Source organism: Dermochelys coriacea, chromosome 2 (genome assembly GCF_009764565.3).
Source record: "Dermochelys coriacea isolate rDerCor1 chromosome 2, rDerCor1.pri.v4, whole genome shotgun sequence".
In the NCBI taxonomy this organism is placed as follows: domain Eukaryota; kingdom Metazoa; phylum Chordata; order Testudines; family Dermochelyidae; genus Dermochelys; species Dermochelys coriacea.
The window spans coordinates 115,613,438-115,633,473 of record NC_050069.1 but is presented as its reverse complement, the minus strand read 5'-3'; the positions used below and the strand labels follow the sequence as shown (position 1 = coordinate 115,633,473).

The 20,036-nt window shown below is 40.3% G+C and overlaps 1 protein-coding gene and 1 long non-coding RNA gene across 3 annotated transcripts in view; one reads left to right on the top strand and one right to left on the bottom strand.

Moving 5' to 3' along the window:
- Positions 1–20,036, bottom strand: part of LOC119851574 (androgen dependent TFPI regulating protein) — a 47,749-nt gene that overhangs the window by 5,486 nt on the left and 22,227 nt on the right. For both annotated transcript variants that reach the window (XM_038391629.2, XM_043507039.1), the window contains exons 4-5: positions 13,861–13,976; positions 8,477–8,628 (exon numbers count right to left, since the gene is read on the bottom strand). In XM_038391629.2, the coding sequence (XP_038247557.1) occupies positions 8,477–8,628; positions 13,861–13,976 (268 nt within the window). The remainder of the gene's footprint in view (positions 1–8,476; positions 8,629–13,860; positions 13,977–20,036) is intronic.
- LOC122458412 lies at positions 5,274–13,021 on the top strand. The gene is made up of 3 exons (XR_006278461.1): positions 5,274–5,643; positions 12,973–12,975; positions 13,011–13,021. It is a non-coding gene; the product is annotated as an uncharacterized LOC122458412 (long non-coding RNA).

Below are 20,036 nucleotides of genomic sequence, written 5' to 3'. Positions count from 1 at the left end.
CAAGGGAGGACATCAACTCATCTAGAGATTTGCCTAGTTTTACAACAGGCTACATAAAAAGCAGTAGCCAAGTCAATACAAACTCAAATTTCATACAGACTTGTTTATAATGCTGTATATATTAAACACTGAAATGTAAGTGCAATCTTTATAGTCCAGTTGATTTATTTTATAATTATATGGTAAAAAGGAGAAAGTCAGCAATTTTTCAGTAATAGTGTGCTGTGACCCTTTTGTATTTTTATGGCTGATTTTGTAAGCAAGTAGTTTTTAAGTGAGGTGAAACCTGGGGGTACGCAAGACAAACCAGTCTCCTAAAAGGGGCACAGTCGTTGGGAAAGGTTGAAAGCCTCTGCTCTAGTTTAGAAGGGATGGAGGTGGCAGAGGGGGGAAACTGAAGACTGAGGGGCAGAAAGTGCATTAAATCAAGGAGAGGAGTGCAGTGGGTCAGGAGGAGAAGGAAGAATGGGACAGCAATGCCACCAAAAAGACCTGTCTGCCAACTCTAGGACCATCTTGGAGTACGAGCTGGTTTGTCAACTGCCTGTGCACTTTGCTCCAGAGGTGCAAGCCGTGGTGTAAGTGAGAATCAAATGGGTACCACAGTCTGTGAAGACTACTTAATTCCCACTACACGAGGAGTCTGAAGAGACTAGTGAGTAGCAGGAACTCACATAGCACTGAACACACCCTCTGAATAAACATACATTGACAACTAACAAGCAAATATATATCCTATGTATGTTAGAAAGACAATTGTTTTGCCCAATCCATGCCCAAGGTACTTTATTCCAGGTCTTCAACCCGCATGTATTTAGCAGTTTAGTCCCTTATCTTAGAATAAACCACACCTGTGTGCTTGCAGGCTAGCTAATCACAGCTAACTCTCTTAGTCCTTGTCTACATGGGGAGGTTGCGCCAGTATATCTTTCCTTTTTCTAGAGACAAGGTGGGTGAGGTAATATCTTTTATTGGACTCACTTCTGTTGGTGAGAGAGAAAAGCTTTCAAGCTATGCAGAGCTCTTCTTTCAGGTCTGGAAAACTACTCAGAGTGTCACAGCAAAATACAAAGGTGGAACAGATTGTTAAACATAAGGAGTTGACAAATGTTCCTTTTTCTGTCAGAAATTGCCCTGTGTGTTACCATACAAATTATTTTATATTATTTAGTCTCATGCCCTAAGCCAGGATAATTAAACCACTTTGGAAGCAACTTTAGTTCTAACTTCACTCCTTTGGTTGTATGCCTCCTTTCCAAGCAAGTGCCCCATTTAGCATCTGGGCCTTTAAATTTTAGAGAAGCAGTTAGCTGCAGGCCTATGGAGGCCATTTTACAAGCAATTACAGCTGACTACCATAGTCTGCAGCTTCTTCTCCTGCAACCAGTGAATGTTTGATCTTTTGTCCTTAGTGTTTGTTTCCTAGGTTAAGTTTTGCTCATTTCTTTCAGGGTAGATATAAGCCACTTGTCTGTTTTGTATGAACTTACTGGACACTTGCAAATTTAAAGGCCCCAACTGTTTTGCATGGCTTCTCCCTAATTCATGCATTTAAATCTCTTGCAAAGTAGCTATCTGGTGATAGCCAGTAAGGCAACAAGCATCCCAGATAGATTCTACTCACATCCAGCTCAAAGTAGAGAAGTAAAGAAGCTAGAAAAGGGTTTGCAGGTCTGCTGAAGGAAAAAGAAAGGAATCAGCTGTTTCTCCAAATGTTTAGATTTACACTAGATCAGGGACTACACCAGAACCTCAAATCATAACCCCTCCCTCTCTATTTTTTGGGGAGGTTTGGATTTAAAGACTTTTGATCTGAACTGCTCTGAGTGGTTTTGTGTTCTGTTGGGAATAAAACCATGGAGAGGACCATTTCATCCTATTTTGGGATTCCTTTTTCAGTTTGACTGGTGGAAATATTGTAAAACCTGTTTTTTTTGGTGACATTTTCTACCTATCAGAGACGGCTCGTGCTTCACTTTTGGATGCACAGACCCATGGGCCGAGTTCTTAGGTGGTGTGAATGGTTACCGAACAATATTAGAAACTTTTAGCATTAAAAAAAAATTATTAGTCCTATTTTTTGTATCTCTCTGCCTGTATATTTGGATTGCAGTGGCTACCTTGAGTCCAAGCCAAAGCAAAACGAAAATAACATATTTTTAAGACCTCAAATGCTACATAAGAGTTTGTCTGGAAAAAATAAAACAAATTTAAGGTCTGCTAACTCTTGGCTGTCCAGATGTAGAAAAACATATTATATTATCAGAAAGCAGGCTCAAAAATGGTACAGTGCCTGTTTCTCTGCTGTGGCACACAAGATATTGAACCTTAAAAATATCATGTGTTCAGGGCTGAACACTGTCAGTCCTGGACTTTGGAATAATTTTGGGGGAAACATGCATGTTGTGTGAGGAAAGAGGAAATATTTTTGTGGCCGATGCTTTTAATTTTAATAAAAGTTGTGGTTGCTTAAAGCTGCTCACAGGTTAGAACTGTAGGTAGTTCTGGGGTAGATGGATAAGTGGGCAGAGTACAGGTGAGACTATTAAAGGTCTGTAATAGATGCAGTTCATCACATGCTGTGGGCATCAGAACTAGGAATCATCAAAATTTTACAATGCAACATTTTTTTGAGAGAAAACTGGGTTTTTCACAAAACGAAAATTCTCATGGAAGGTGGTAGTGTTTTTTAAAAAAATGAATCCATCATAGAATGAAATGGTTTTGGTTGATCAACAAAAATTCAAAAATTTCCACAAAGAAAATGTCGTTTTCTGACCAGGTGTAATCATGGCCACATATATGGTATATGTGTGTACATAATTTCAATGGATTAGATAAGTATCCAAGATAAACGTATTTGATTGAGAAATTATAAGCAATTTTAAGTAGTCTTATAACTATACATTTTATATTTATGTCGGCTAGGTGAACAGCTGAACTCAGTCTCTGCACAGATGAGTTATTACTGACATACTGAGCTACTGATAGGAATAAAAGAAGAGTCCAGTGTAACCGGTAGTTGTTAAGATAATGGCTGAGAAGGTCTGTTTCAAAGAAGAGAGCTAAAACAAAGAGATGAGGTTTACTGGCCAGTGATGGAGGGGGATAGTAAGGAGAAAGCAAACCAAGAGGGAGAAGGGTAACCTGATTGGGAAGGGACAGAAACCCGTTTTCATTGGCACCAAGGCTGGATATGGTTGTTAAAGAAAGAGAGGGAGAGATATATTGGACTGTGGGCAGTCAACATGCTAACTGAGACACCCTAGTAGCCTGCAGGATTGACAGAAATGTCTAAGGACATAAGCAAATATTATATTCTGTTTTCACTCGGTAGTACCTACAAGGTTTAAAGGATGGGTGCAGTCTTTGACCTAACTGTATTTTATTCTACTTATCTTTGAATTACTTTGGTTTTCTTGATCCTCTAATCAGCTTTGCCTTCTTTCAGTTACCATGGTGCCAATGAAACAAATTTCTAATTGCTGGTGAGAAGCAAGAGGGAGGAAAAAGTACCTGCCCTGGAGCCCGCAGTCCATGGCATTGAGCAATAGACTGCCCAGTCCTACAGAGTGCCCTCCAGACACTAGCTACAGTCAATAAGCAGCTTGGGAGAAGCGTGGTGAATTTCAGTAGTGACAGGCATAAGTGCCTGAAGGGCACTATAATTATAATGAAAAGTTATTTCTATATTTGCCAATAGGATTCTAGGCATACCATTATATTTTTCCATAACAGTAAAGGTTAAATTGTGGCATTAAGCCACTTGCCAGGGGAGCAGAACAAAACAACAGCACCCTAATGGGAGTTCCAGAGAGGCCTGGCACCTCAGGCCCACCTACCATTTCACCCTTCAGTTCTGTGCAGCATTCACTCTTCTTGGTGGCACACCATTTCTGTAGGCCAGCCCAGAGAACGGTGGCACCATGGCTTTGCGTTCTCTCCACCCTTCCCAGCCCCCTTTGCAGTCTGATCCTACGTCTCTAGAAGTATGCAATCACCACAACATTAGTCCACAGACATTGTGAACTTCATTTAAAACCATTAGGTTTGCTCTGCAATGAGAATGGGTTGGACATTTATTCAGCACCTTTTTTCTAGGAGGATCCTAAAACACTGTGAAAGCTCAGCAAACTAATCTGGGGCCAAATCCAGCAGTCTTTTTACATGGACAAAATTTCCTGAGAGTTCAGTGGGATTTTTGTCCCAGAACAAAATGAGCAAGGATAGAGGAAGATTTCGCTCTTGCATATTCTATCCTACTACAGGAATAGCTTCCCTCGGCCACTCTCATGTAACCTCCTATAGGGTGGAACCAGCAACTATTGAACAGTGCATGGCAAGGCTAGACAATATCGTAGGCTTTGAATGTGAAGAACTGAACATGCATGTAAAATTACAAGAGCTGGGAAGAATGTAATTTAACAAACAGTAGAACTATTAACCCAGGATTAACGCCCTGTACTTGTGTGAAAAATGCCATAGGATCATTAATTATCACAAGAGGCCATGTTTTATGTCTGCTTTGAGTAATAAAAACTATACAGTGTGGGTCAGATCCTCAGCTGGTGTAATTCAGTGGAGTTCTGGTCACTTTAATAGTTCTGCATTAGTTTACATCAGCTGAGGATCATGCTGTGTGTGTAAAGTACCGGTACATTTATTTTGCTCTCTGAGACACCCACCAGCACCTTCAAAAATGCATAGACTGAACTTGTCCAAAGTTTAGAGTATAGTGAGAGGTTGGACCTGGTATTCTGGATTGGATTTATCTCTGACCAACAGATTTTAGTGAAATCGAGTTCTCCTTTTTAGCGGATTGTATTTAGCCATCAATTCCAAACACACTAATTTGAATTTAATTTGATGACTGGTTAGTATGTTCCTTTTCCTTCAGTCAGTTATCATCTTGGGCATCAAATCATTTGTATTCCACTTGTGCTGCTTATATTGATAATCTCCAGTTGTTGTAACTGACTGTTTGGGTTAAGAAATAATGGAGAAACATCCATTATTATCCACAACTCTCTGATACCACATTCTACAGGCCATTACCCTGTGACCCCACTGAGAATTACCAAAAGAAACGATACCATCTGCTCAAGAAACTCCCAAAAGAAGTACAGGAACAAATCTACACTGACACACCCCTAGAGCCCCAACCAGGGATATTCTATCTGCTACCCAAAATCCATAAACCTGGGAATCTTGGATGCCCCATCATCTCAGGCACTGGCACCCTGATGACAGGATTATCTGGGGATGTAGACACTCTCCTCAGACTCTACAGTACCAGCACTCCTAGCTATCTTCGAGACACCACTGACTTTCTGAGGAAACTATAATCCTTTGGTGATCTTCCAGAAAACATCATCCTAGCCACTATGGATGTAGAAGCCCTCTACACCAACATTCCACACAAAGATGGACTACAAGCCATCCGGACTAGCATCCCCGATACCATCACAGCAAACCTGGTGGCTGAACTTTGTGACTTTGTCCTCACCTACAACTATTTCAGATTTGGAGACAGTTTATACCTTCAAGTAAGCGGGACTGCTATGGGTACCCGCATGGCCCCACAGTATGCCAACATTTTTATGGCTGACTTAGAACAACGCTTCCTCAGCTCTCATCCCTTATGTCCCTACTCTACTTGAGCTACATTGATGACATCTTCATCATCTGGATGCATGGGAAGGAGGCCCTTGAGGAATTCCACCAAGATTTCAACAATTTCCACTCCACCATCAACCTCAGCCTGGACCAGTCCACACAAGAGGTCCACTTCCTAGACACTACAGTGCTAATAAGCGATGGTCACATAAACATCACCCTATACCGGAAACCTACTGACAGCTATACTTACCTACATGCCTCCAGCTTTCATCCAGACCTCATCACAGGATCCATTGTCTACAGCCAAGCTCTAAGATACAACCGCATTGTCTCTGTCTGAAGGATCGGAGCTAAACACCTACAGGATCTCTATCAAGTGTTCTTAAAACTACAATACCCACCTGGTGAAGAAATGAAGAAACAGATTGACAGAGCCAGAAGAGTACCCAGAAATCACCTACTACAAGACAGGCCCAATAAAGAAAGTAACAGAACACCACCAGCCGTCACCTACAGCCCCCAACTAAAACCTCTCCAGCGCATCATCAGGGATCTACAACTTATCCTGAAGGATGATCCCTCACTCTCACAGACCCAGTCCTTGCTTACAGACAGCCCCCCAACCTGAAGCAAATACTCACCAGCAACTACACACCACACAACAAAAACTCCAACCTGGGAACCAAACCCTGCAACAAACCCTGGTGCCAACTCTATTCACATATCTATTCAAGGGACACCATCATAGGACCTAACCACATCAGCCACACCATCAGGGGCTCATTCACCTGCACATCTACCAATGTGATATATGCCATCATGTGCCAGCAATGCCCCACACCATGTACATTGGCCAAACTGGACAGTCTCTACACAAAAGAATAAATGGACACAAATCTTACATCATAACATTCAAAAACCAGTAGAAGAACACTTCAATCTCCCTGGTCACTCAATAACAGACCTAAAAGTGGCAATTCTTCAACAAAAAAACTTCAAAAACAGACTCCAACGTGAAACTGCAGAACTGGAATTAATTTGCAAACTGGACACCATCAGATTATGCCTGAATAAAGACTGGGAGTGGTTAGGTCATTACAAAACCTAAACCTAATTTCCCCCATACTAATTTCCCCCTACTGTTACTCACACCTTCTTGTCAACTATCTGAAATGGGCCACTCTTATTACCACTTCAAAAGTTATATATCCTCCTTCCATGCATCTGATGAAGTGGGTTCTAGCCCACGAAAGCTTATGCCCAAATAAATTTGTTAGTCTCTAAAGTGCCACAAAAACTCCTCGTTGTTTATCCATGTAATAGTGAAACTTATTCATAAGACATTAAAAATAAACCTGTCCTGCACTTGTTTTATCAAACAACAAACAATTACAATAGATAAATGAAGCAAAAGGCTGTCTTTGAGAGAGCGAGAGCAGGAGCAACTGTTCTGCATGCTACTCCAGAAGAGAATCCCTGGGGAAACCTGGTAATCTGCAGTATAGGGTGGCACAGTTCATTGTTTGTATATCTTTCCGAGGAACAGAGGCATGCTTGTTTACAAACAGATCTCTAGCTACTGTACCTTGCAATGTTTGCCATGCAATTCAGAACAATTTATATTCCTTGTAGCAGAGATACTCTGGCCTTTGATCACAGATTTGGGGCCAAATTCTTTGCTCAGTTACAACTCTGCAGTCCCTCTTAAATGGAAATGCACAGTTGTGTTTGAATGCAGGATCTGGCCCTTCATCTTTTTTGTGTCTAGGCCTCTCTATGGCTACCTGCACCAGTCCTCACCTGGCAAGTTTAAGCAAGAAAAGGCTATGGTCAAGTTTTCAAACCTGGGTGCCTATAGCAGTCATCCTATTTGCAAAGGTTTGGAGCACCTGCAGCTCCTCAGTGGGATCCAGAGTTACTCAGCACCTGCCAAATTCCGTCCATTTCTATTTAGGTGGATGTTGAGATCCTAATTTTAGGCACTCTGATTTAAAATTTTTGGCCTGAGATTTTTGTGAGTCTTCACAAGTTTGGTCAAGGATAAAATATTTCCAATAAAAAGATCCCCTCTCCCACTCCCCTTCCCAAAGCTTGCAATATTCCACCCTGGAACAAATCACAAATTTTCACACAGTTGTTCTGAGTAAAATATATAAATTCCCCCCCCCCCCCCAGAAACCTTTTCATCTCAGAAACTATTTTTGGGGAGTGGGGGAAGTAGATGCAAAACCAGAGGGAAAAAGTAACCCTGCATTTTTTTTCCTCACTGTATAACATAACTACCTAAAATAATATTTTTTTCTGTTAGGTGTTTTTTTTAAAAAATAAATATCTTGGCTCATGCCACCAACTCGTGGCTGCAGAAGCAGAAAGGAGACATTGAATGGTTGGTTAAAGACCACAAACATGCCATTTATCGTGTTCCCTTGACAGAAGCTCTGATGCTTGCACTCAGGTACATCAATGTCAGTTTTCTGTCATATGTAAACCCTTCCTAAACAGCAACAGTCCATAGTTCAATAAATTCTATGCGTGGGTACAAAAAGTTTAGGCCAGGGGAATTTTGATTCTGTGCATCATGATGTGAGAAGGAATCAGATTCCAATTATTGTCCTGGCAAAAGGCCCGTCTCCAGTTACATTAGGGAAAATTGATGGAACAGCCATTTTTGGGGGACGGGGAAGGGTGTTACTTAAAAAACAGGGGAGTTTTATTGGAGACCCAACACCTGCTTTGTGCCTGACTCCCCTTTAGACAGGCACACAAAGCACCGCTCCATTATTTGGTCAGCTTCTACTCTCAAAGCACATTTCAATTTTTCATTTGATTATACGTGGAAAAAAAAAAGTGAACTGACCCCAAATCATACGGTTGAGAAACTCTCCAATGTTGTAGATCCAGACAATGAGGACAAGGCTACTGCAGAAAAAGACCGCTAGACCCACTGGGCTGAAAAAGGTGAAGAGAGGATATACCCATTCTCCAGTTACAGAGTAAATCCACAGGACCCTAGACAAGGAGAGAAATGATTTTTGGTTAGGACCATTCAGTTAGAAGAAGAATTTAAAGATTTTCCATCCAGGAAACTATCATAGTAAAGAATAAAACAGATCAACTAACATTAAACTACTGATATGTAGCATCTCCACTGGGCAGTTAGAAAGCTGGACTCTTTTCTGTGAAATACACATGTCATTCAACACGGATTAGAACACATGCAATGTTCTATCATGACCCAACTTCAGTGAGTATAATGGTATTTAAATAACTGAAGTAAGTCTCCTCAGTTGAGAAATAGGGATATTTAACTATAATGTCCTTAACTATATTGTATAACAGCAAATAAGCTTTTTGACACATCTTTTTCCAACTGGTTGCCCTGGCTTTTCAGAACTCACCTAGATCAGAGACACCTGGGGACAGGAAAATGCTATTGCTCATCTTTCTGTCCCTTCAGCAGTGACCAGTCCATCAGGGAGCAGTTGGAGGAGGCAAAGATTCCCCAGCACCTCTTCTCTTTGTCCCATAGAGAAAGGGAAGGAAGAGCAACTGTAGGTAGGTAGCAGAGAATGTGGTGGCATTGTCCAGCCACCTTCCTGGGCTGTTTATAGATCTTCATACTCTTCATTCTGTCCTGCTTCCTCTCCCCTCAAACCCAATCTACAGCTTGCTGTGGCTACCAGTTAATGTGAGTTATTTGCATACTGTGACTCTTATTGGTCAAAGGAGCCTTAAAAGTTAATTTTTTGATTGATAAACTTTTGAACTTTTTTTTTTTAATACGACACATCTGTGGATAAGTGTAATTCAAATGGCACTTCACTGATCCGAATTGGATTACAATCTCAAAGGTAGTTCCCTGAAAAGATAGGTAACGTAAAATTAGGAGATTTGCATTATATTAGGCCAGAAGGATGGGCTGAGGCTACATTTAGCTCCTTTGCGGTAGTGGGGGCACTCACCCTTGTAATACAGTCTGACAATGGAAGAAACCCATGCATTTGAATCACAAAGTCCTGAGTTCTATCCCCCAAGGGCTTGTCTATGTGGTAGGGTAACATGCCCGATGGGGGTGTGGTTTCTAAAGCAGACTACCATGTAGCATGTGAATTGGTCCATGTAAACCCTGCTGGTGTGCATAAAAGGTTCTCTAGTACGCTTTAATTTAGTGCTGTTTCAAACAGTTAAACAAGCCCCAGGTCCAGCAAGATTTAACTGGCAAGGATGTTATTCATTTTTTGTGGTCATGGATCTATTATAATTTTATTGGGAAGCTGAGCCATGTTTGTCGTCTCTGTAAAGCTGCCCCTTAGACTTTTCCCAGCACTGCCAATAGGGAGATATTCTGGTGATTTTTTCCCCACTGCCAGTATTTTCATGGGAGAGTGTGTCACTCTGTGAGAAAACACTAGCCTGCCACTTGGCTGTGTGCGTCATGCTTCAGGATATGTGTGCCACATAGATACCCCACCAGAATTAAGATATGTCACAAATCTGAGAAACAGGTAAATGCTAAAGAAAACAGTAGAAGTGTCCTTAAAGCAGGAAAACAGCTCAGCACTGGTAGGATATAAAAGAAAAGGTGTGTGAAGAAAGATTTGTTAGCCCTCAGTAAGAAGGTTGATGGGAGAAACTGGTGTTGCTGGTAATAGAATTTTATTGGGCTGAGCTTGGAAACATTAAGAGTAGAAACTAGTTTTATAGATCCATCAAGGTCCTCTAATCAGAGGAAACAACTGGGGTGTGAAACAACTGAGGAAATAAAAAAGCCTAAAAAAAGCCTCAGTAGTGATAACAGGAAATATTAGCTACAAGACACTAATTGGAGTCTCAGTGGGGAAAATGATGGAATTGGCTTTTTTATTATTATGTAGAGTCTATATGTATTTTTTTCAATATGATACACATGTCTCAGCCAATTACAAAGCCAGTGATCCTAGTCTTAGGTAGTAGGAGATTAGATTGTGTGGATCAAATTTTTCAAACTTGGGTGCCTTAGGACAGGCACCTAAATCAATTTTTTTATTAACTTAAATAAGTGGCCTGATTTTCAGAGACACCAAGCACCATCATCTCTCACTTGAGTTGATGGAAGTTGTGAGTAATCTGGTAGGCTGTCCTGGTGCATAAATATGTATTTGGTTGCCTGTCTTTAGGTACCTAAATTTGAAAATTTTGGCTACAATGAGCAGAAACAATGGACGGAAAGAACCAAATTTTTATGAAACATCTAAAAATGCACTATCAAACTTTGCACCCATTGTACAATTGCACATTTTGCATATGTGATTATTGGTTCAACTCCCATACAATATTCAGATACCTATTATTTTGAAAAATTAGGTATCAATTTAGAAATGGAATAAAAAGTAGTTTTGTGATAAGAAATAGAATAGAGTATCAAGTGACGAGTAGTTCAGGGTAATCTTGAAGTAATGTTTGCACTTCTGAGCAATTATAGGAAGGGTACAATTTAGGTGATGGCACAGGGGTAGCAAGTATACCAAAACACTATAATAATTGGGGGCAGCATGTATAAATCAGTAAGACTTGATGTACCATAGTAACCTAAAAGGAAGACGACTTAGGGTTTCTCCTGTCCTCTTGTCACATGTGCTTCATTTCCACTAATCTTAATGGGAGCTACACTCTCATTGAAGGAAGAAAAGTAGTCCCTGAGGTGGTATTCAAAGAGATATGTAAGATCAGGACAGGCAAAGAATGTACTGGTGCAAATTAGGTATTTGAGATAGCATTATTTCAAAATGAGAAGCTCATGAACTGAAGCTGAGCACAGGTTTCTAGCACATAATATAATTGAAATGTTTTAATTCATTATCAAGATGGAGTGGACACATTACTGGAAAGCGATGGAGTAGAGACCCTCCATTTATGTACTTATTTTATTTAGTTATGGCTTAAGATGCAGTACGCACTATTGATTATTTATATTTCCTGAGCTTAGAAAGGTGGTATGATCTCCTTTGCTTTATGGCCCAAGGTACATTTCTGATGATTGGCACCTAAATTACTATCCTCTTTGCTGTTACATTGATTTTACAATTGAAATGGAACGGGCAGGCTGTTTTTAAGGTCTAAAATTGTATAACATAAGAGTTCAGAGATACAAGCTTTGGCATTCTAAGACAGGGAAGAAAGTTACAGGCCAGGTTTTTGATACTTTTAATTGATTTCAGGAGGACTACTTGTAGAGTAACGTCCTACTCAGCATGAGAAGGAGTATCAAAATCTGTCACTACAGAAATTCACTAAGACGTCTGCCAGTTTTCTCACTACACCTGGCAGCCTCCCATGGTTGGAAACCACCCCCGAATTTTGAGTACAGCAAAAATAAATTTCTGTAATGAAACCCCACGTGGAAGCAGGACCTTGAAGAATGGCGCATGCAGTGGGAAGCCATTCTGGCTGCCCTGCTTGACTCTGCCCTTGCTTTCCTGGCGAATCCAGCACCTCACATGGCAAATGGGCCACCTGAATCCATAGATATGGAAGAAAGGGGAGTAGTAAAGATGCTGCTTATGGAGGATAAGGCCACATGATTGGACTATTGATGATTCTGCCACATCAGTGAAGGCAGCAACAGTAAAGCGTTGGCACCCATAGGCTGGATGCAGAGATTTAAAATGTAAAGCAATGTTTTAGTATAAAGACTTTGGGGCTGAATGCTCAAAAGCAATTAGGCTCCTAACTTCTGTTTAGACCCCTAATTCCCATTGAAATTAGGAACCTAACTCCAGCTGATCATTAAGCTCATTTTGTTGCTGGGAACTAAGGTGAGTAAAATGAAAGGTTCTGTGTTGCCTCCAGGAGACAGAAAGCACCAGTATGGAGATTGGCATGAATGTGCATGCAACAGCGGGAAACTGGAAGACAAAGGGCAGGACCCTACAGAAGATGACACAAGGGACAAGAAAGAGATAGCTATCTGCTTGGGGGCCCAATAGCCAGGATATGGAGTACTGTGATCTGTGCTTAATTTGTGCCAGGACTTGCTAGGACTGAGCCCCGGCACCTCTAGGCTTGGCAGTTCATAGTCTCAGCACCTGTGGGCTTGCTGCGTCAGTTATGAAAGTAAAAAAAAAAAAAAATTGCTTGAGCCCTGGCACCTCTTTCATTACAAATGAAGCACTGACTGTGATGGACTAGAAGCTGAAGACAACAGCAACTCAAAGGAAACTTTGGAAAAAACCACTAGTGCAGGATGTGACTAGAACTCGGGTTGGCCATGGTTGGCCTGGTTATGATTGCTGATTATCTAGGATACTGAGTCTTCCTCCAGTGGGCACTCCCAGAGTGGAAAAGCACTCTCCTTTTCAGTGTGCAACATCTGAGACCGTGATCTCCGCTCACTGGAACATACATGGGTTTAGGCCCATGTTCTCACATCAGACAATACTTGCTGCATGGTGTGGCAAGTTGATATTGTTGTGATCAAGGCATACCCCCACCAAGAAGTCTGGATAGTACTGGCTTAAAACAATTGGGTTTGGGTGATAGATCTCCGTCCTGCCTCTAGCTGAAACCTGGCAGGTCCATGTCAGATCTTTGTGTTACAAAACAAAAAAGTGATTTTTCTCTGGTTTATTTAGGTCATTGTGGTAAAGGTGGCTGCTGTTGAGGTGAAGTTGTGTGGGGTAAAGGGCTCTGTGGGAAATGAAAATACTAAAAGCATGCATCTCATGGCGTTATTCCTGTCCCATGGAAGTGGGACAAGTTCCCAGAAGCACAGTTTGATCATGAAGACAGTAAAAGTCACAGAGCCTCAGAAAAGAACAAAATGTGGCTCAACGCTAAGTAATGCAGCAAAATGGCACATAGGAAAGGAATTTGGGACACAATGATCCTAATTTCATTAAGGTTAAGAATAGATTAGGATAAACCATTCCTAACACATGGTCATATAACGTAGTAGCAAAGTCCAATATTTCCAAGCCACTAAAGAAGGATCTCAAATCATAAGTGCATTTTGTCTGTACAGTTTACATTATATTCTGGGTTTTCTTTTAGTGGGATTGAGGCAAATAATGTAATGACAAAGGCAAGTTCATTCAAATTAATGTGTTCACTGACATAGGTAAGAACTTGTAGAAATAAAGAATTCCCCAGTGCTTCCTCCTTTTCCAAAAGATGCCACACCTGCACGAGAAACAAGCTTATTCTCTTTTTCTGGAGTAGGTCATTTAGAGAAAATCCCAGGGGGTTATAATACATAATTCTTACCAGCTGAGATACGCAACAGAAACAAATCCTAATAGGATCAGTCCTTTCTTCTTTGGTGGATAACGGTGAGGGGTAACGAAGATCTCCAGCAGAGCAAGTGGCAACACAATAGTGTGCTGGGAAGAAAAGGGGATATGTCAGAGAGTGGCAATAGTGTGTTGTGGTAACCAAATTAACCAAAACGCTTGTGGCAATGTGTACATACATGCAAACAAATTATTGGTTAACAGTATAGAATGCCAGAGAAAAGCACGCCACTTTACCAGTTAGTAAATTCCCATGATACAGCAAGCATTGAAAGTTTCTTGTTACACAGAAAAAATTATGATAATGAGGTGCTACTATAGAACGCTGTACTGCTGTGCATTGTATTCGCTAATGGATAGTGCAGGGATTTACTGCATTATCAGATGTACAAGGACAGTTGGAGTGATCTCCATGTATACAGTAGTACAATGATCTTGTGGAATCTATCACTGTTTATTTTGAGATGGAAAGGAAAACCCTCTTGGCATTTTCTGAAAGACTTTCCATGCTTAATTTAAGCCGAAAGGTGATTTTTTTTCCTTTAGGTAAATTTGGTGAAAATATCGCTAGCCATTTCTGAATCATTGGAGAGTGGGAAAAAATACTTTAAACTCGCCCTTAAATAAAAACCAATTTGGGGGAAATGTTATGCAATGAAAGGTGAGGTATTGTTATGATTAGAAAGCTACAAAGAGACAGAAATGTTAAGAATAGAAGTAAAGAATCAATTTCCAATACTGCAAACAGTGTCCCAAAGTTCCATTCCCATACTGGTGATGGTCAAATATATTTATCAATGATCTGGAAAATCATGTGTGGCTGTTGAGGTAACAACATTTGCAGAGTACATAAAATGTAGTTAGGTTAATAATGATTAGAAAAGACTGAGGGCTTTCACAGAGACCTAACAAAGCTAGGTGAATGGGAAGCATGAGGACAGGTGAAATTCAGCAATGAAAAATGCAAATTCATGCAAATTGGAAGGGACCTTTGAACTACTTGTGCACCTTGCTGTGTTTGTTCTAAGGCCCTTTCAGATCATAAATACCACTCCCCCTCCCCCACCCCGATCTACCTGTGGATCTCCATTTATCTGTACAGAAAGGGATTTTGTACACCTGCGTGGCACTGTCTCCACAACCAGGCCCTGTGTATAGTGTGGAGACAGTGCCACTCTGGAGCAGTCTAGGGAAGGAGTGGTCGGGCTGAGGGCAGAGTTTTGGAGGAGACATATCTTAGTCCATCCAGCCCCACAGAAATTAACCAGAGAAGCTGATACAACCCCAGATTGTATTAACTGTTTTGCGAGTCATCATGGGGAGCTGCTGGAAGTAGATTGCAAAGCCTTCGTAGCATGCTCAGGGGAGTTGGTTGCTTGCAGTGGGCTAGAATTGCTGCTGGGGTACAGGGTCCACTTAGATATCACTGGCCTCTCACAAAGGGTCTTGAGGTCCTCCAGGTTTCGAGGTATTTTTTTCCCCTCCCCTCATACAGGGTCAACTTGGGTCAGTCTCAGGGAGGAATTTCTTGTGGGGATTTCCACATAGAAAGTCCACTTCTCTGGTTTTCAACATGAAAGACGATGCTCCGGCTCTAAATTAACTGTAACTACTCAGGAAGAAGCTCTGAGTGTTACTGTCAACAGCTCAGTGAAAACGGTTGTTCAATGCACAGCAGCAGGCAACCACAGCAAGGCCTGCTCAATTAGGCTCCTAGTAACCAAGACAAATGGTTTTACAGATAGAATGTGTGAAAAAACTGCAGCAGCAAACATAATACATGCATTTTTTTGTGTCATATACTATGTTGCCTTTAAGGTCTGACCAAAGTCAACTGAAGTCATGGGGAATCTTTCCATTCACATAAGTGGATTTTGGATCAGGCCCATGCAGAGGACATGATGGCGTGGTATGAGATGTAAGTTTTATTAGCAGATGTTTGGGAGAGAGAGTTACTTTCTACCTCTAAAAGAGTGTGACACATTATGGCTGCATGCTGCAAGAGAGCACTTAGTAGAAAAGTGGTTCTTGACATTCCTCTCACACATCCCTAGCGTGGGAGGCCTCAGAAGCCATTATTCAGCCCCATGTGGCTTGTTGCCAAATATCCTTCAGTTTCAGTTGTTGTATTCGACAAGCTAGAGATAACAAAGGTTTATTTGATTGTTCTAGTTCATCTCCCTGCCAGTGCTGTTGAGACTTTTCTCTGTTTTATTTCATACCCTAGACTAGAGTCCTACAACCCACCCACAGTCAATAGCAGAGGTCCAGCTGTATAAGTTCAAGTGATTCTTGGATACATTTAAGTAGAAAAAGGTCTTCAGTTTGTACAAATTAATTTCCTCACAGTCCCTATAATTATATCTTTTTCTCAGAAATGTGCTAGGTATGTTAGGCTGCTCCTAAGTGTTTATTATATATTTGATTTTGATGTCATTGTCTGCTTTATTTTCCCACTATTGTATTCCCTGATGTGGCTAATTAGCCTAGAAAGCAGCAGACTGTCATCTGAATGCTGCATTAAGTACGGAATAAGTTCACATGTCTCAGTTACCTGGTACAGGGACTCTTAGCTGTGCTACAGAATTAGAGTTACAGCTCCTATTTGATTTTGTCACTGTCATATAACCCTGTGTGAGCCAGTGGGTAGGTACCAGGTAAATAGTTTGTCTCAAAACAAAATATTGCCCAGAGAGGAAGGCAATGATGGTAAACTATTTTTTATTCCTTATTATTCTGTTTCAGGTCTTCACTTCATGCTTGCCCTTTGCAGGCAAAATGGCCATATGTCCCAGTTTTTCACATAACACCCAGTGCCCCAGGCAATTCCTTTGGGGGCACGCAATGACCTAGCTTTCCATTTCATCAGTGGAAACATTTATTTTTTCAATAATAACAAATTATTTGTTCAAACCATATTGCTGTACTGAGGAAACGGTATTCTGTGTTTTTTAGGCCCAGCCATTCAGTGGGAAGAGCAGTGTTTTGAAGTCAAGAGAAAATCAGATGAATATACAGCAGATACTTATCAAAGCTGCGTTTGTTTGTTTGGTGTTGTTTTGCTCAGAATGAAAGTTAACAGTTGTTGAGTGGCTCACGATAAACTCACCACAGAGCCCCAAGTTACTGAGGGGAAAAAAATCCTTCACTTGGAAAAACATGTTGAGTCAGAAGTTGGCCGCAGTGACACCAACACATGTTTTATTAAAAAGTATACTCTGTGTTCTGTGTGAATAATTCATGATCCTAAAAACACTTTGCCACAGAAGACTTCCAGTTTTTTTAATTTTGAAAGCAAGATCACCTTAATCATAGGCAGATAAAGAGAGATCCTTGTGTATGTTATAGGAATGTTCTCTAGTGAAACTTGTTAGTGTACAAATGGCTTCTTCTTTTATATTGGCTTCTCACTCTGAGTGTGTGTGTGTGTGTGTGTGTATGTATGTACATTTTAATTTTCCAGTCTTTCTCATTCCTGAACTTGAATACACACTGCACATGTCCTTGCCGTACTGAACACATGTGCACATCCCTATGATAGACATGAAATGCAACAAAATAATTCTAAGTGGAAAAAACCAGAGAGAGAGAGAGACAGAGCCTTTCATCACCATACTGGTATCATAAAGCATGTTGGTGTTTTCACCCATTTTATGAACCCTATCTACTGTTTGTTTGCTCCTTTAGTAGCAATTTACAATGGAATTCATATGGAATAATGGAGTACATTCACTAGAGTAAATGGGTTCACTGTGATTCATGTTTATATAGCAAATACCAAAGGAATGCACGATTGGCCACCTATTGCAAAGTGTGTCCTTACCAATGACATTCAATTAGCTTTCCAAATGAATTCCCCTGGATGGCTGATAGAAAGCTGACTTTAGTGATGAACATTAGTGATGGCCCATATACCGTGGTTGCTAATACTAGTTGTAAGGTCTTTAAAGGCTTTTCATTTTCACGGGGAAAAAGTGTGCCCTCATTCTAGCTATTTTTAATCTTAGTCTTTAGTCACCAAACACCACGATTCATTAAAGACAGTTATAAACCCAATTTTAACCTAACTGTGTTGTTAATCTGACATTTATTTAAATCAATGCCATCTTTGTTTGGAAGCAAACTTAAAAATATATACTGTTATGCTTCTTGATTTAAAGGAAATCTAATAATTAGGTTTGGATTGACACAAATCAGAACGTTGGCAAAAACGGGTGGAAGCAATGACTCATTCTGTGTTTCAGTTAACAGTTTCTCAGTTTTACCTGCAAACAGGGAAACTGATAAAAAATAATTATCACAGAGGGAGAGAAAATTATTTCATTCTGAGGTTAAAAAAGCCAAAATCACAATCTAAAACAATAATGGTGTGTTCTAATCTCTCTGTCAATGAACTGAATGAATGAATGAGCTTATTCATCCCTTTTCAGGAAACTTCACTATTTTTTGTTTTTGTTTTAATTTCATTTAATGTATATTTTAATTAATATCTCTGCTTGTTGAGAAGTCTGTTTACTTCTTCAGATAGGATGGCAAAATTTTAAGTGGGAAACTAAAGCTTTTGCATTTTTTGCAGAATGGTGAATGGAAAACTAAAATCTGTAGCATTCATGAAGCTCTCTCAGCTGTTTTATCAGATGGTCAGGTGTTTGGAAATACAGCTCAGGTTATAAAGACAATAAAATATTATGTTCTCCAAAATCTTTTATCAATTATTTATTATTATTATTATTATTATTATTTATTTATTCAATTATTAATGCTGGGAAACTTTCTCTCAAGTATGACTCAAACTTCATCTGAAATATTGGCATACTGACTGGTCTCCAGAACATAAGAGTTAAACTGTGACATTTTCATATTCTGTTAAAACAAGAAATAATGATTTTGTCTTTTTCCCTCTGTATTCTTTGTTGCTCCCTGGGATGCATTTACTATGCATGAACTGAACAAGAGCAAATTGTCTCTTTTACACAAAGAATTAAGAACTTGCAGTGCTTCTACTTTCCAAATATATTATGTAATTTGAAATATTTTTATCTAATATCTTCTTTTTTTATTATTATTATTTATTATTTAATTAGTTTTGGTTTTGAAAATACAGGTTTATAGAGCCAACTGAATGGTGGTGGGTGGGAACTCAGGCCTCAGTCCAACAAACTGCTTAAGCATGTGCTCAAGCACATGAGTAGTTGAATTGAAATCACCGGGATTACACACATACTTAACATTAAGCATGTGTTTTGTTATCCTGCTTGATCAGTGCCCCAGATTAGAGCAAAGAGTGGAATAGCTGTCTATGGATATTTGTTTTCCAAAGTGAATTTCCATTTAACCATATTTACTCACCCTGTATGTTTGTTTTCCATGAATATTTGAGAACTGAGTATTGCCGCACTATGGAGACTATATCAGCATCTGATGAAGTGAGCTGTAGCTCACGAAAGCTTATGCTCTAATAAATTTGTTAGTCTCTAAGGTGCCACAGGTACTCCTTTTCTTTTTGCGAATACAGACTAACACGGCTGCTACTCTGAAATATATCAGCATAGCTAGGTTGCCATAGCTATGCCAACTTACCCCCAAAGTGTAGACACAGTTTATGCCGACAGAGGGGTTTTTCCATCAGCGTAAGAACCAGACATGCCAAACCCGCGAAAAAAATGCAGAAATTGGGCTTGGTTTTGGCTTAATTGTCTTGCTAGTTGCTTGTTGGCTAATTTTTTGGCTTGTAGCTTGTTGCTTCTTTTTTTTTTTTTTTTTGATAGGCTCCCAGCAAGCAGGGGCAAGGGGGGGAGAGAGTCAGGGATGCACAGCGGGCCCACCACTGTCCCAGACTGCACGCTAGGGCGGAGCTAGTCACACAGAGTGTTGGGGTTCTTAGGGACTGGCTTGTTTGGGCCTTGTTTTGAAACGGGATTAGCTTGATTTTTTTGGTTTGTTGTGAAAGTCGGGGTGCTTATGTACCGCGTGACAGTTGATAGGAACACTACATCTCCTAGCAACAGTGGCAACGTTGATGAAAGCATTCTTCCGTTCACATACCTGTGTCTACACTGGGGGACATCTCAGCATAGCTATGTCAGTCAGGGGTGGGGTTTTTCATACCCCTGACCAACGTAGCTGCAGCAACCTAACTTTTCCAATGTA